The following is a 14,593-nucleotide window of genomic DNA, read 5'->3' as shown; positions in this document are numbered from 1 at the left end:
ACTTCATGTTGAAACAGCAAGATGCTGCTATCAGCAATCATTGGTTAGAGGCTGAACTTTCCCACAAGAGAGGGGGAGATTATTTTTTTTAATACAGTATTGACAGGAACGTGCTCCAGAACTCAGCTGTCGTCTTCATTTAACCTCTTCGGGCAAGAAGGTAAAGATTCTATGATGTTGTTTTCTTTTTTTTTTTCCAAAATAACTGTGCTTTTTTTTTTTTTTTTTTTTTCCTGATCCAAAGTACTCTACAGGCTGGTGAAGTAAACATCCCTTTTATATATTGGGCAGAGAGAGAGATACCTTTACAGGCTGCAAGCAGCAAAACACACTGCTAAAATTTGGGTGGCTCAAGAGCTCACACAAAGGGAGCTGGTCTTCAGTGGGACATGAATGAGTATTTTAGGGACACATTTAAAGATTCTTGCCTAAATTTCACAGGCTGTTGAATGTGATGTTTCCCCAGAACCTCTCTGCCACACGACTGATGAGCTCAGTGGCTGGTATGAGAAAGTAGATGCTTTTCTGCCTATGTCTCCAGAAGGGCGAAGGAGAGGCTCTTTCAGAGCACCTCTACTCACTCTGGTAGAAATGGGCTTCCTATAAAGTGATGGTGCTGGTGACCTGGACAACCTTACCCACAGGATGAGAGATACAGGTTAATTTTCCTTCTTTACTCATGTTTGCATGGCACAAGAAAAAGCCTTGAAATGTTCACTAGACAAGAGAGAGGGCATGCAATTCTTTGACTGGGTTCTTAGGCATTTCCCCTTTACACTGGTTCTCACTGCCAGGGAAGCTGTTTATGTTCTTAAACAATGACGCTGTAAAAGAGAAAGGGTGGAGTGGTATTCAGATTTTGTTTTGCTAGTGGGGGTGCCAGTCTTTGCTATTAAAATAAGAGCTCCTGGGTTTGGCAATGATGTTTAGAGGCTTGCAGAGATGCCTGTGCAGCTGCACACAGGCACAGCAAATAACTTGCCACTGTACAGCCTGTAAGAGGCCAATGCACCTCCATGCCTGTTTATGCAGAAATAACTGGCCGAGAAAGAGGTATGTAAGATACCAGAGGGACTGATGCAAACTAACAAAAGCTTTCTGGCATAAAAGTAGCATCCTGAGAGGCCAGGTTGTTTGGAAAATGAACTTGGCACCATTTCACTTGAAAAGCTGCTTTGTACTGAAGTGTATTGGTTCTTAATTTAAAGCATGTGTTGTGCCACTTAGGGATGATCAGAATTGCTGTGTTGTAGGAAATTTAATTTTTCTTATGTGATGTTTGTCCCTTTCACTCCAAATCAGCACAGAAACACTTGGAATCACATTTTTGTATGAATGGTCATGAAAAATAAGAAAGTCACTTCTACCAATTTTCATGTGAGGAGACAGCACTGTCTGTCATGTTGTCTTTTTCCAGGATAGACCATGTAATTTCTGCCAATTCTATTTTCCTCTGTGTATGAGAAATGAATGTATATTAAAGCACCTTAATGGGACACAGATTGAATAAGTAAAACATGCAATGGGAATTATCATGTGGCATCAGGCAAAACAGGTTCCTTCTTACTTAACTTGTATGAAATACAGAATTACCTTAACAGCAAGGCTACAGCTTCCTTACCTTCTCCACCCTATTTACTGCCTTCTCCTATTGACTGAATAATACAGTCTAATACAACCATTAATTATGACAGTTTTCAGCACAGATTTTTTTATCCCTTGATAGTTTTTATTTTGATTTCATCTACCCTTAGCCAAAAACAAACTATAAAGAGCGAACAGATCATGAATAGTTACAGAAAAGGAGTGTTCATTATTTCACATAGCCGCGGAGGAAGTTTGTAATTTTTACGAGGTCTGTGGTATGCAGTGGTTTCTTCTGAAGGAAGCTATTTTCCTGGGTAGCTTCTTGCTCACATACTGCAGGGCCAGTAATTTCATTTGCCAGACTATGTTACAAGCTGATGAACCATCATGAAAAGGATCTCCTGTCATCAGGGGCTCTGCGCTATTAATAATACTCAGTGCAATTGCTGTGGCTAGTGCGGAACAGTTGCTAGGAACTTCCTGGAACACTTCTTTTGATCCTGGATCATCCCTCCTTACCACTCCAAGATTATTTGAAAGTGACATTACCATTTGCTGTCCACCCTGTGGATGTTCTACAAACGCTGTGGTCCTTGCAGTAGCTCCAGGAGTCTGATTGAGTTATTACACAGATTACACATAAGTCTTTGTGGTGTGGAATCATTAATATGCTTCTCCCCCCCACGTTTCCCCACCCTCATTTTAGATTAGGAAAGTTCACTAAATCCTTTCACTGTACAGTAAGAAAGTTTCTCCACAAGCCCATACCTGCCCTCCCTTCCTCTGGATTTCTAGGGCAGCTCTCTAAGTAGCTCCCGCTCACAAAGCTGTGGAGTTGGCTGTAGTGTTTGCACCTGGATGTCTCTCTGGTGACAGCCTGCTGGTTTTGCTAAAAGGAGTGGCCACATCAGTGTGCCAGACACTCACTTTAAAACCTGTTCACAGATCCTGGGCTCTCCCTCCTTTCTTGGCACTCAGCCCTTTCCCTGAAGGGCGGGTGGAGGTGCCTTCTTCCCACTGAGTAAGTTCATTAACTCTTTTTTTCCTCCTTGACTCGTTTCGAAGTTGGGACACACCTACAAAATGCCTCATGCCCTACATTTACCGTGACTGAATTCACAGCTCCATTTCAGATCTTTCAAGACATGTGGGAGTATAGCACTACAAACTTCAGCACTGAAGATGCACGGAGTTTTGTTTTCAGAAGGTTGTGGATAGTAGGATACGAAGGTGGAAGAAAAGAGAAATTATTTAGTGCAATGTCTTGTGCTCAGATGACTGCATTACTAAAAGGAAAATGAAAACCATGTTACATAAAACTAACATATTACATTACGTATTACTAGCACCAGAGCTGAAACAGCTGTGTTCAGAATTAATGAGATAAAACTCATCTTTAATTTGTCTGTGCAGAGAACCTTTTGGATATTTCTCATCTGTTTTGTCCATTTGTATTAGGTCCTTATGTGAAGTACGTCTGGACTCCAGGGTAAAACAGAAGTCTCAGTATGAAACATCTATGAACTTTTCTTTCAGTGTCACAGGTTCTTTCCACAGAGCATCACTCAGAAACAGGATGAAGCATTGATTGTTGCTGTACTTTTTGAGTTAGTCAAATGGCAAGAATGTCTGCATTTGCCACATGTTGTACCTTCATATATTCAGAAACTTTACTTTTCCACCTCTTCCAAGACTCTGCAGCAATCTGTTTTAGGCTCACTCTGTTTTCCTGTGGTCTGAGTTCATTCCTGTTGTCTGGCACTTGCTGCAGGCTAAGATGGTTTCACAGACAAATGCTGCATCTTGGCTCAGCCATATCAACTCTGAATGCCCTGGTAACTTCTGGCACCCAAGTCCCAGCTTTCCACGCAAAGTCATGCCTGGCTCATGGCTGAGCTGGAGATAGCATGCATGCTGCATCTTGAGAACAGTGCAAGGCATTTTGAATAGCTCTTTGAATAAAGAAAACTCTGTGAAGGTCAGGCTCTCTGTGAAGGGAGGGAGCGATGGCTGTGGTAGAAGAACTGGGGCCACAGTGGGAGAGCAGGGTGACAGGAGAGCTTTGGCTGGAATAGGTTGCAGGTCCCCAGCACCAGGAAACCCCTTCCCCAGAGGGCTCAAAACAACTCTAAAAGGGGCACCAACAGCCCAGGACAGGCTGCACAACTGCCCTGCTGATAAAAGGTCCTGAAGTTCAGCTTTGCACCAGCCTCTTTCCACCTTTAACCTCTGGTGACACAGACTGGAGCTCCTCGTGTAACTTCAGCTTGCAGGCTGCAGCTTCAGAGCAGACAGGGCTGAGGAAGAGTAGTGCCTGCTGTGCTGTGGCCATCTGTGGGCACTGGGGAGAACCACTTGGCTGTGCACTCACTCCTTTTTTTCAACAGAGGAGCGCTGGCAGCTTTCTCTGGACCTGACCCATGCAGGCCCCAGTGTGGGCTGAAAGGTAGAGACAGCCAGATCTGTGCCACGGGACACATGAAGGACTTGTCTCCATACTGTGGCTGTGTATTTTCCCCTAAGTAAATAATCTTTCTGGAACACAGACCAGTGCTATTTGTTCAAAATATTTGTTTGATACTGAAAGTGATGTGGGTTTGGTTTTGTTTTTTTTTTTTTTTTTCTGGTATAATAATTCCAGAAAATTTTGTGTGATCCCACTGGTATCTACACAACACCTTTACAATTCTCCTAAGATTTGGGAAAGGAGATTCTATCCCCCTTTTTTCAAATGGCCTCCTCCTTGCAAGGACCAAGCTGAACTTGGTTCTAACTTGTCCTTAGTGGAGTGGGTTGAACATAAATGACCCATGGGAGAGGTATCAGACTGTAATGTTTCTAGTACAAAGGTACAGAGTGACAGATATCATATCACTGAGCAGGAACTTACAGGCTTCTTTTCAGGCCTCTTGAGCTATTACTTTGTTCAGAATTTTTAATTGTGCATCCTTCCTCAGGCTGTGGCTTCTGGAAAACTCTTAAGAAGCTAAAAGTGTATTTCAAACTGTTAGTGTTTCCATATGTAGTTCAGTCTCCATAGCTGTTAATGACCTCTTTTCATGTATGAAGACATTTAATGGACAGTGATTTTATTTTTAGAAACCTGCTGTTTGAAACCCCCTCACCACAGCTCTGGTTACCACACATGGTTATATGCAGGCATAGTTTCTGTCACCAGGTTTGTCACTAATGTATGTTGTTAAAAGAGGAAAGAGTTGATGCACCTCTATGCATCAAACCATTTTGGAGAAGGAAAGTGTTAATCCATACCTGTCTAATTTCAATACCATGAGTTGAAATAAGACACAGCATGGGATAAGGCAGAAAAAGGGTCCTTTCTGGGGAATTTACATATGTTCTGAGCATGGGTCCCTTTTGCAGACCCTCTGTGTCTTTGCTCCTGCTGTGCCTCATAGACTGATCTATCTGTGCAAGGCTGATTAAAACTCTCAGGATTTTGAAAGTGTTTATTATGGTCAGCAACCAGCTATGGGACAATTTCAGGGCAGACAGATGCTTCACAGTGTGGTCTAGCTAAGCCAGATACATTAAATTTCTTCATTCTTTTGTGCTCCCACTCAGCAGCCACTTCATGATGGACTCTGTATCTAGACCAGTTACTGAATTTTGCCTTGATCTCTACAAAAAGCTCAACAGAAGTGCAGAGGACACAAATATTGTCTTCTCTCCAATGAGCATCTCTGTTGCCCTGGCCCTGATCCATCTTGGTGCAAAAAACAACACTGCTGCTCAGATAGAAAAAGTGAGTATGAATGAACCATGGTGAGGTGCTTCCACACTGCTTGCTGTTCCTTTAATAGAAATGTTGGCCATCCCAGCACAACACATGTGTGAGTGTCTCACAGGAAGCCTGCACAAGGGCAGGCCCAGACGCTGCCAAAGTCGTGCTTGGAGCACTATGATCCCTGCCATCTGCTGGTGTGAGTCTCATCGTGCCCCCCTGCAAGAGCATGGAGCAAGGGCCGACTGAGGGGAGGTCATACAGCACAGTGGGGCACTCTGGCTTTCCCCCAGCCTGCTGGCAGAATATCAGGCTTTGTTTCAGAATTATGGGCAGGCATTTCCTTTTGTGGTTGCTATAAGAATCCCGAAAGTGGGAGTCTGGGTGGGCAGTGGGGAGAGCTGCAGACACCTGAAGAGGTTGCACCTGGGGGGCTGGAAGCATTAGCTCACTTGTCCCTTATGACATTCAAGAGTCAAAATGTCTCACCCCACAGAGACCCAGGTGGGCAAGGAGGAGGTGAAGAAGACCAGACACTGTGTCTTTATTCCCTGCAGTGCAAGTTCTGCTTTCTACAACCTTTCTTCTCCTTCCTTACATGAGCCCATGAATGGTAAAAGACCAGCCAGCAATCCTAAGGGAGAGGTTCTCGCCAGGGTGTGGTGGGTTGACCTTTGTTGTGCCCACCCAGACACTCTCTCAGAGTCTGTTCTCTTTGCACAGAAAATATCCCTGCAGCCCCCTGGCTACCATAACTATGCCACATCAATCCTTTAGACAGGGACTCCTGCTTATTTTAGGAAAGTAATGGGAATTGCCCAATATCAGTATCCTCTATAAAAAGAGAGTAAATCCATATATGATGCAACATTATTATAATGGAGACGCTGCTGAAAATTTTTCATTGAGATATTTGTGCATTAGAAACAAGGACTGGCTTCCATTAAGAGCACTGTGGTTTTGATCTGTTTCCTAAGTTGATACAAATGTTAAGAATGGTTGCAAGAAGCCAGTTTTGATGTTTTCAAAGAAAATTTATTTTTATCTCTTTGCTTGGGGAAACTTTTTGTTTTGAAATTTAAGGTAACTGTAGCAATGAAAAGACAAATCAAATATAAAATATCAAATATTTTGAGGTAGTGAAGGGTAACATTTTGAGGGATTAAGTGCAAGTTCTTCTTGGTTTGTTAATATAGAAATGTGAGTCTGAACATGAATGTATGAGCAAGTTCAAGTCTGTCATTTCAGCTGATGAGTGCAACTGAGAAAATGTCTTTTGTGAATCTACACACGTATCCAATACAGCGCAGCAAAGCTTTTAAACAAGGAATACGGTTTTATCCCAGTTACAATTGCTGTAAAACGATATCTTCAACTGCAGGTGCTCCATGTCAGGAAAGCTGCAGGAAGAATGAGCCTTGGGTATGATCACGAGAGTGCAGCCCCAGAAACGGAGCCAGAAGGAAGCCTGGAGGATCAGCCTTCCTTCTCAGAGGTGTGTTCTTGCGTGGGGAGCCCTGCCTTCACTGCGTGGTGGGTTAGTGCAGGTGAAGCACTAGGGTTTGCCACTGGAGGGAGTCAGGATCACATGCTCGGAGTCTGCCTAATCTTCTAGGAAATGCCGTATACAAGGTGTTATTTTCTTAAGGGCCAGTAAGTCTGTATCAAAGCCTTCAGTGATCTCATCTGAAGGAGGATCAGGCTAGACAATCTTGGACTAGTTGGATTTAAAAATCAGTACAGCAGGAGTTAGCCTTATAGTGTTATCTAATTAAGATGCAAATTAGCAACCAAAGCTATACAGAGGAACCATTTTAATTGTTGTTCTTGTGCTACTCCCAGTGTAACAAGGAGGGAGACCTTAACCATAAAGCGTTCCAGGTGCTGCTTTTACAACTACGAAACCTTGGTGAAAAATACGTTTTAACCTTGGCCAACAATCTCTTTATACAACAAGGATTTGAACTCCAGCAGGTAAGTCACTGCTGTGGCCATGACCTCAAGCTTCCCCATAACTGTGAGCCTCACTGTTGCCCCCTTGTGTGTATTTTGGAGCACCCGGTGTACTTCTTGGATCTGTAGCTCTTGGGCTGGTGGGAAAGAGACAAAATTGTCAACTTCCAGTTATTTTATTTAAAAAAACCCAACAAGCCACCCTATGTTTATCAATGGCTGTAGAGCAAAAATAAGGCAGGGATCTGTTCACTTTTGGCATGTGCGTACACTCAGCCAGAGGAGAACCTACAGCCAAAAATGGCCTATTCAAGCTGTCTAAAAACTGCCTACTTCAGGCCTTGCAAGTAGGACAGCTGGGGCAGCAGTAAGCTTGGAGAGGGGTTATCTCCTGGGGTGTTGTACAGGTTCATGCACAGGGCTGCTGTTCCGAACTTCTCTCTCCTTTCCTACTGAATGACTAAGTGGTCTTGAGACTACTTGGTATGGCTAACTTGCTAGTCACGTCTTTGCTTTTCTGTCAATTATTTCTGTCAATTATTTGGATACTTAAGCATCAAACAACTCATCTTGCATCTTTTTCTGTTTCTTTAATTTTTTATCTGGACCTCAGTTATGCAGTTCTCCATGAGAAGGCACTTTCTTCTGGTTTTCTTTTTACTTATTTACTTTTTTTACCTATGCAATAGAATAATTATCTCTTCTTCAAAGAACCTCTGAATTCAGACACTTGACAGTTCCAAAATGAAATTTTGCCTTATGGATTCAACAGGTCCCTCCCTATTTCTAAAATACTACTGAACTATTGATTTCCCTCAAAAGGCAATAAATGCTTAATAGATTTGACTAATTCATAATCTTTATTTTGCTTTACAGCAATTTCTAACGTGTACCAAGGAACTGTATGGAGCAGTGCTGCAAACAGTGGACTTCCATGGTGCTGTTGAAGCTGCCAGAAGGAAAATGAATGCTTGGGTTGAAAGTGAGACACAAGGTAAAACAAAGCAAAACCATAGCCATTCTATCACTGCCTTCCGACATGGGTTCAACAAATGAAATTCCAGAATAGGAAAAGCAGAGACCTGTTCACATTTCTGTGTGTTCACTTGTTCACTCTTACACTGTTTAAAGGTTGTTTGTCTTCCCATCCTCTCTTGAAATATTAGGGTAAGTTACCAGCTGAATTATTTCTGAGTTAAAGATGTGTTTGCTGCCAAATACTTTTGTATTCTCACCCTTATCATGCCTGGCCTGATAATTGCAGTAGTATCTATAAGGCTTGACCAGACAAACTGCACCTGCAAACAGCCATAAATGCAGATTCAGAACACCAGGGTGTTCAGTGACCCCCAGTTCCCCCGTCCTCCCTGGTTGGTAACAGGGCAGAGGAATCTGCCATTTGTTTACCTATATTGTTTGTGTCCTTTGAATAAACCAAGAACTGTGTTTTTAAGCTAAATATCTGTTTTTAAGTTTTTCCAAAACTAAGTTCACAGACCAGTAATTAAATCTCAGTCCAGAGTCTTATTGACAACTAACAACTACTTCTGTGCTTCAAAATTGCCTTTAGGTAAAATCAAGGAACTCTTTGCCCCTGGTGTGATTGATGGACACACATTGCTGGTGCTCGTGAATGTACTCTACTTCAAAGCATCCTGGGAACACAAGTTTGAGGAAGGAAAAACAGTTCAGAGAGATTTTAAACTGAATCAGGTACATCTGCGTTCTGTAAATCTTAACATTATTCACCTTAGATTCTGCAAGAATTGCAGAAAGCTTAACAATGTCCAGGGCTGAGCTGCCCTGTGAGTAATGAATGGGTGTGTTGGGAACTGAACTTGCCTCCCCTGCTGGGTAGCGGTGTTGGTAAGAGCTGTATTGCCTAACAGACTGTGTAATTTTCTTTCCAATAGAACAGAAAGAAACCTGTGCAGATGATGTATCAGAAAGGCAAATTTAAACTGGGCTACATTGAGGAGGTGGGTGCTCAGATCCTTGAACTCCCTTATGCTCAGAAGTCACTGAGCATGATCATCCTGCTGCCAGGCGATGTGGCTGATGGATCTGTCAGTGGACTGGAGCAGGTAAGGCAGTACATGTCACAGACGAGGCCTGGAAGTCAGTTGTCTGAATTAACACTGGGTAAAGATCTAAATTTTTCAAAGCTTCCCGCCTATTTTAATCTCCTTTCCCCCCCCATCTTATAGATTGAAAGCACAATTTCCTATGAAAATTTAATACTGTGGGCCTCTTCAGAGAAGATGTTTGAGACAACAGTGGAGGTTTACCTCCCCCGATTCAAGCTGGAAGGCACCTTTAACCTCAACGAGGCTTTACAAGAGATGGGGATGACCGACATCTTCACTGAACCAAAAGTGGACCTTTCTGCAATGACATTTGCAAAATCTCTGGTGCTGTCAAACGTTGTCCATAAGGCGTATGTGGAAGTCAATGAGGAAGGCACGGTGGCGGCAGCTGGCACGGGAGCTTCCATTGTGAGCAGGTCTCTGCCTCTCACAGAGGTGTTTATGGCTGATCACCCTTTCTTATTCTTTATTAGACACAATCCTACCAATACTATCGTTTTCTTTGGCAAACTCTGCTCACCTTAAAATCAGGGCCATTTTCTAACACTGTGGAACACCTGGATGAAAAGCAGAAATTGTATTTTTCTCCCAAATGCTTTCTTAATCCTTTGACAGCTAGTTTGTGCTTAAAAATAAACTGCAGCCAGTTTTGTTTAGAACCTATGAATCAGATGCTCTGCCCCTAGGCTCCTTGAATGGTAAATATTGATCTGAATCTAGAAAAGGAGTAAATTTTACCTTAAGCTCACTGGATATGAATAACATTTTGTTTTCTTGATGTGCACATATGCTCCTGTACTCCTGCATCCATATGCATTCCCGTGTAATAATGATGCTGACAAGAGGGTTGAGGTGGGATGGAACCTCTGGAGATCAGCTGGTCCACCTCCCCTGCATGAGCAGGGCCATCTACAGCTGGTTGCCCAAGACAAGTCTAGATGCCTTTTGTATAATTCCAAAGATGAAGACTCCATCACCCCTCTGGATGACCTCTCCTAAGTCCGTCCTAAGTTCTCAAATAACTCCAAAGAGAATTTTGTTTTCATGGTGTCTGCAGGAACCGTGTATTCCTAAAGATGGTTAATTATTTATATAGTAAAGTAGGCTGCCTTTTATATGGGGAAAAATCAAACTATTTGTCTCAAGGTTTCAAAGAACAGGAAGAAAATGGTCTAAAGCATCCCACTGAAGTTACCGATGTGGAACACTGTAGCAACGGACTTTGAAGGAATGTGTTTTCCTTTTCCCATGCTGCTGTGTGGTGAATTTGAAAGTTCTGAGATGCAAATCTGAGAGACAGAGCTCTCTCTATGCTTTGAAAAATGAGGAAAGGTTTTGTAAAGTGCAGAATAATTTGTGGAAATCACAGTTAAACATTACCTGGGAATGTTTGTGGGAAAAAACCAAAACTTCTTGCTCGCTGATAGGGAGACATTACTGATAATTTGCTGGTTTAACATGATGTCTTCCTCAGAGGGATGAGGTTTAGCACATTAACATTTGAAATGTGCTTTTAAAATAGATATATAATGGAGAATCAGTGAATAACATGTTTAATGCACAGAATTATACATGGCTTCAGAAAGGAAAAGACACACTGAAATAATGAGGTGTCTCTCCTAACTAGAGCATAGGCTGGCTTTAAACTTGTACATCCAGAAGCTAATTTTTCTTTTCTGAAAGAAAAATTCCCACATCCAAAATTTGTAGGTGTTTTATTTTCTTCTTGTCTAAATTTTCTATCAGCTAGCATTTTCCTTTGCTTGCTCTTAACTGTCTTGATGTGAGCAATCAGATGCTTTGCCCAGCTGAAATTCCAGAGCAAGGTAGGATGAGGTGTAAATTCCTGGAGAACATCTAGCGAATGGATTCAAAGCAGGCCTTGTGAAAGCTGTTCAAATAGGGCTCCTGAAAAATGCCATTACAATGACTCTTTTTTTTTTTTTTAAATTGAAAATAGTACTTAACTTCTGTAGTGGAGAAATTCATGTGGCTCAGGAGGTGAAGGGCCTGTATCCCATATCCTTGCTGGAATTCAAGCCTGCAGCTCTCAAGACAATGAACCAAGTGCTCTCAGGCACTAGGCTTTAGCATAGGCTGCAGGGCAAAACTGCCCACCTTCCATCTGAAGCCCTTACATGAAGGAGTGCAGCTTAAAGGCACAAGAAGAGAACTCCAGGACTGATAACTCTGCTATTCAATAACTTCATTATAGATGAGTTCTGGTTTCCAGGGTCTGGTGCCATTCCTGTTTTAGTCCAGTAACACAGAAAAAAGGATCTGTATGTGGGTGCCTATCCTAACAAAAATGCTGTGGAAGAATTTAAAAAACATTTTTCTGATAGCATGATTTTTCCCTCACTTTCTTAATATCTGCCAAGAAAAGAACATAGTGAATGAAATAGGTAATTTGTGAGCTTCCTCTCAGCTCTTCAGAGAGTGCTGCTGTGCAGCTTTTTCATCTGAATCCTTGGGCATGAAATTAAATGTTCTTAGTTGTGGGATGGCGAGTCACAGCTTTTGTGTAAGAGCACTGCCACCTACACATCTCCAAGATTATTTTGCATTCCTCCCTCACTTGAGTGCCACAGTTTGGAAACAGACTCCATCTTTTCCATACACTTACTGACAGTTTTAAACATGCTGGAAAAGCACTCCCAAAGGACCTCTGTCACAAATCCTGACGGATACCTCATTTTCTGATGCAATGCCTTATGAACCAGGTAGCTTTTGGCACAGCCTTAGTTGCAGCCTGCAACCTCACAGCACCAGCTGCTGCTCTGCCTCCACTCACACCGTGACAGCTCTTTTCCCAGGAGATCCCCACTGCAGCCCACTCTGCTGCCTGTCCCTTCTCTCCCCTGCAGTCTGCCAGCACGAAGCAGTCCCAAGCATGGGCCAGCAATGACCAGTCCTGCCTTTCCCACAGCCCTCAGCTTGCCAAGTGAGGAATCATCTTACTAAAATGTAGTGGGATGACCGCTGTGGGGAAAGGCTTTCTCAAACTAGAGTTTCATGACAGGAAATTTCCCTCAGTCGGATTTTCAGATTATTCATGCAATCATTGCATGTTATCTAGTGGGGACTTAGGTGCATTTTGCTCGATGGGTTCAGCTGCTGGTCTTCTGTGAGAAATGTGTTATTCTGCTCAGAGCAGTGCTGAGCACAGCAGCTGTTGGCCAAAAATATGGGCATTGCTCAGCCCACAGCCACCCTCTAGACACCAGGAGGAAACACTGTGAGAAAACTGACTGCTGCAGAGCAGCCTCCATGGTCAAAGGATGAGTGCTTTGTCAGCATGGAGCCCATTTCATTGCTCATGAATGGTGATGAATATGAAGGATCCCGGAAGACATGCCCAGGGGTCTTTGGTGTATCTCTTGTACCCCAGACTGGAGCAACTCCACCTTGCTGCCTTATTTGCTTGTTGCTTTGTGCAAACCTTCCAGAGGTGCAGACAGACACTGACTGTGGAGCTCAACAAAAGCCTCAGGAGCCCCACATACATTTCAAGCCATAACCATTGATGCCTCAAGCTCCCCACACTATTCTGCTGAAACATGTGGGCTAGGCCTAAGGCATAGGAAATCAGATCCCTAGCTGGAGTACAGCAGCAAATACCCAACACTGAGGACCTCAGCTATGCTCCCATACCACTGTCTAACTTCCTGTGGTGTTGTGGGAAAAATCCACCTCCGGTACTAGGTACTTCAGTGAACCACAGTGTCTGAAGGTTGGTCAGTGCTTCTAAACCATGTAGCAGTTCTTGCAAAAAACCCAGGATGTTGACTACACGACCGTGTTTACACAGAGTACAGCACTTAGAAAAAAAATTGAGGAGATGAAAGTGAGTGTGGAGCTAGCTGGAGCAGACAGGGGAAGAATCTTCTTTGTGAAAGTTAATGAAGAAGGAACTGATGCAGCTGCTGCTACAGGGTTGACCAAAAGAGTGTTTTACCTCCACATTCCTTACAAGTTCAGAGCTGACCACCTGTTCTTCTTGTTGATCAAACACAATCAAAGCAAGAACATTCTCTCCTTTGGCCAATATTTCCCCTAAGGGTAGAGCAGGTTCTGCTTCTTTCTGCCCAAAGAGAGCACAATACTCTGGTAGAAAGGAGTAAGGCATAAATAACATGTTGCTATCAAGTGCCATGGACATTTCCTGATATCCGTATTCTTGACCCCAAGAGAAAACACCAAGTTGCTTTGGCAAGACAACTGGAAAAATTATAATGGGCCTTTCCTGTTTAGAGCTCTTCTCAAACAAGTGAACACCCTTAATGGAGCTTATTTCATTCTTATTTCATTCTTATTTCATTCTTAGCCATGAAAACTCCCATTGCAGTGGGGTTGTTTAAACAGTTGGATGATGCACTGCATAAATCAGAAGTCCAGCATGATGCCTCCCCTCTTCAGCCACATGACAAGGCTGATGGGTGGGGCCACTCTCCAGGAGGTGTTGCAGGCCTCTGTCCCCAGCCACCAGGTCCCAAGCCAGAGACAGCTCAGTGCTGAACCCCACTGCTTTCCCCCCACATGTCTCCAGTAACCCCATCTCCAGTGCCTAAACACCACCATGGGGGAAGGATCTTGGCTGCCATGAACACAGATCATGTCCTGAGTGAGTCTCCATACAGATGTTGGGCGTGGAGATACGTAGAGGCTTGTCCCACACTCTTCTCCTCAGGTACTCTTTCCAGGCCCTCTCTTTGTAAGTAGTAAAGTGTGGCAGCAATAAAAGTATTCAAAGCATTTAATTGGTATGGCTTTTTTGAACCTTGATTTGAAAGTTGCCTCAGGCACTCAATGCTTTTGAGCATCTGCCACATGTCTTGTCTCTTGCCTGTTGTATTTCATCTGTGAACTAAAAGCACAGCGAGGTGTAATTTGCCACCACCAGGAACTTGAATGTCTTTTGCCTTCATTTCTCTGACCTGTCATTCTGAAAATAATAATGAGTGCAAAAGGTAGAGGTTTTTTAGTATCACTGTGAAACTTTCTAAGAAAATTCTTCTCCAGTGCTCTGATGTTTGACATGTGCCTGAAAAACCATGCTCCTTGGAGACCACAAGGTGTTTGGCCTTGGAGGAAGATTGTTCTAAGTCTATAATTTCTCACCCTGCCAGTTCTATGACCCTCTGCCTGATGAGTGGGAAATTATTTTACTAAAGAATACAGGGGAGACCACTGAGGGGAAAGTATTTCCTGATCCAGAATTCCA

At 43.1% G+C, this 14,593-nt stretch overlaps 1 protein-coding gene across 3 annotated transcripts; it reads left to right on the top strand.

Annotated features, from left to right (window-relative positions):
* On the top strand, positions 1-14,122 carry LOC103618658 (serpin B11). Of its 3 annotated transcripts, none has more exons than XM_017738605.1 (8): positions 1-160; positions 5,173-5,350; positions 6,711-6,824; positions 7,172-7,303; positions 8,159-8,276; positions 8,853-8,995; positions 9,196-9,366; positions 9,490-14,122. In XM_017738605.1, the coding sequence occupies exons 2-8, from the start codon at positions 5,180-5,182 to the stop codon at positions 9,892-9,894; spliced, it is 1,254 nt and encodes a 417-aa protein (XP_017594094.1). In that variant the 5' UTR covers positions 1-160; positions 5,173-5,179; the 3' UTR covers positions 9,895-14,122. The 3 variants fall into 3 exon arrangements, with proteins under 3 accessions (XP_017594094.1, XP_017594093.1, XP_017594091.1); XM_017738604.1 differs by having other exon boundaries at positions 2-160; positions 5,170-5,350; XM_017738602.1 differs by lacking the exon at positions 1-160 and adding an exon at positions 959-1,053 and having other exon boundaries at positions 5,170-5,350.
* The last annotated feature ends 471 nt before the right edge of the window (positions 14,123-14,593 follow it).

This window comes from Corvus brachyrhynchos, unplaced genomic scaffold (genome assembly GCF_000691975.1).
Source record: "Corvus brachyrhynchos isolate BGI_N302 unplaced genomic scaffold, ASM69197v1 scaffold237, whole genome shotgun sequence".
Classification (NCBI taxonomy): domain Eukaryota; kingdom Metazoa; phylum Chordata; class Aves; order Passeriformes; family Corvidae; genus Corvus; species Corvus brachyrhynchos.
The sequence above is the reverse complement of the archived record's forward strand: the minus strand, read 5'-3'. Positions and strand labels throughout refer to the sequence as shown.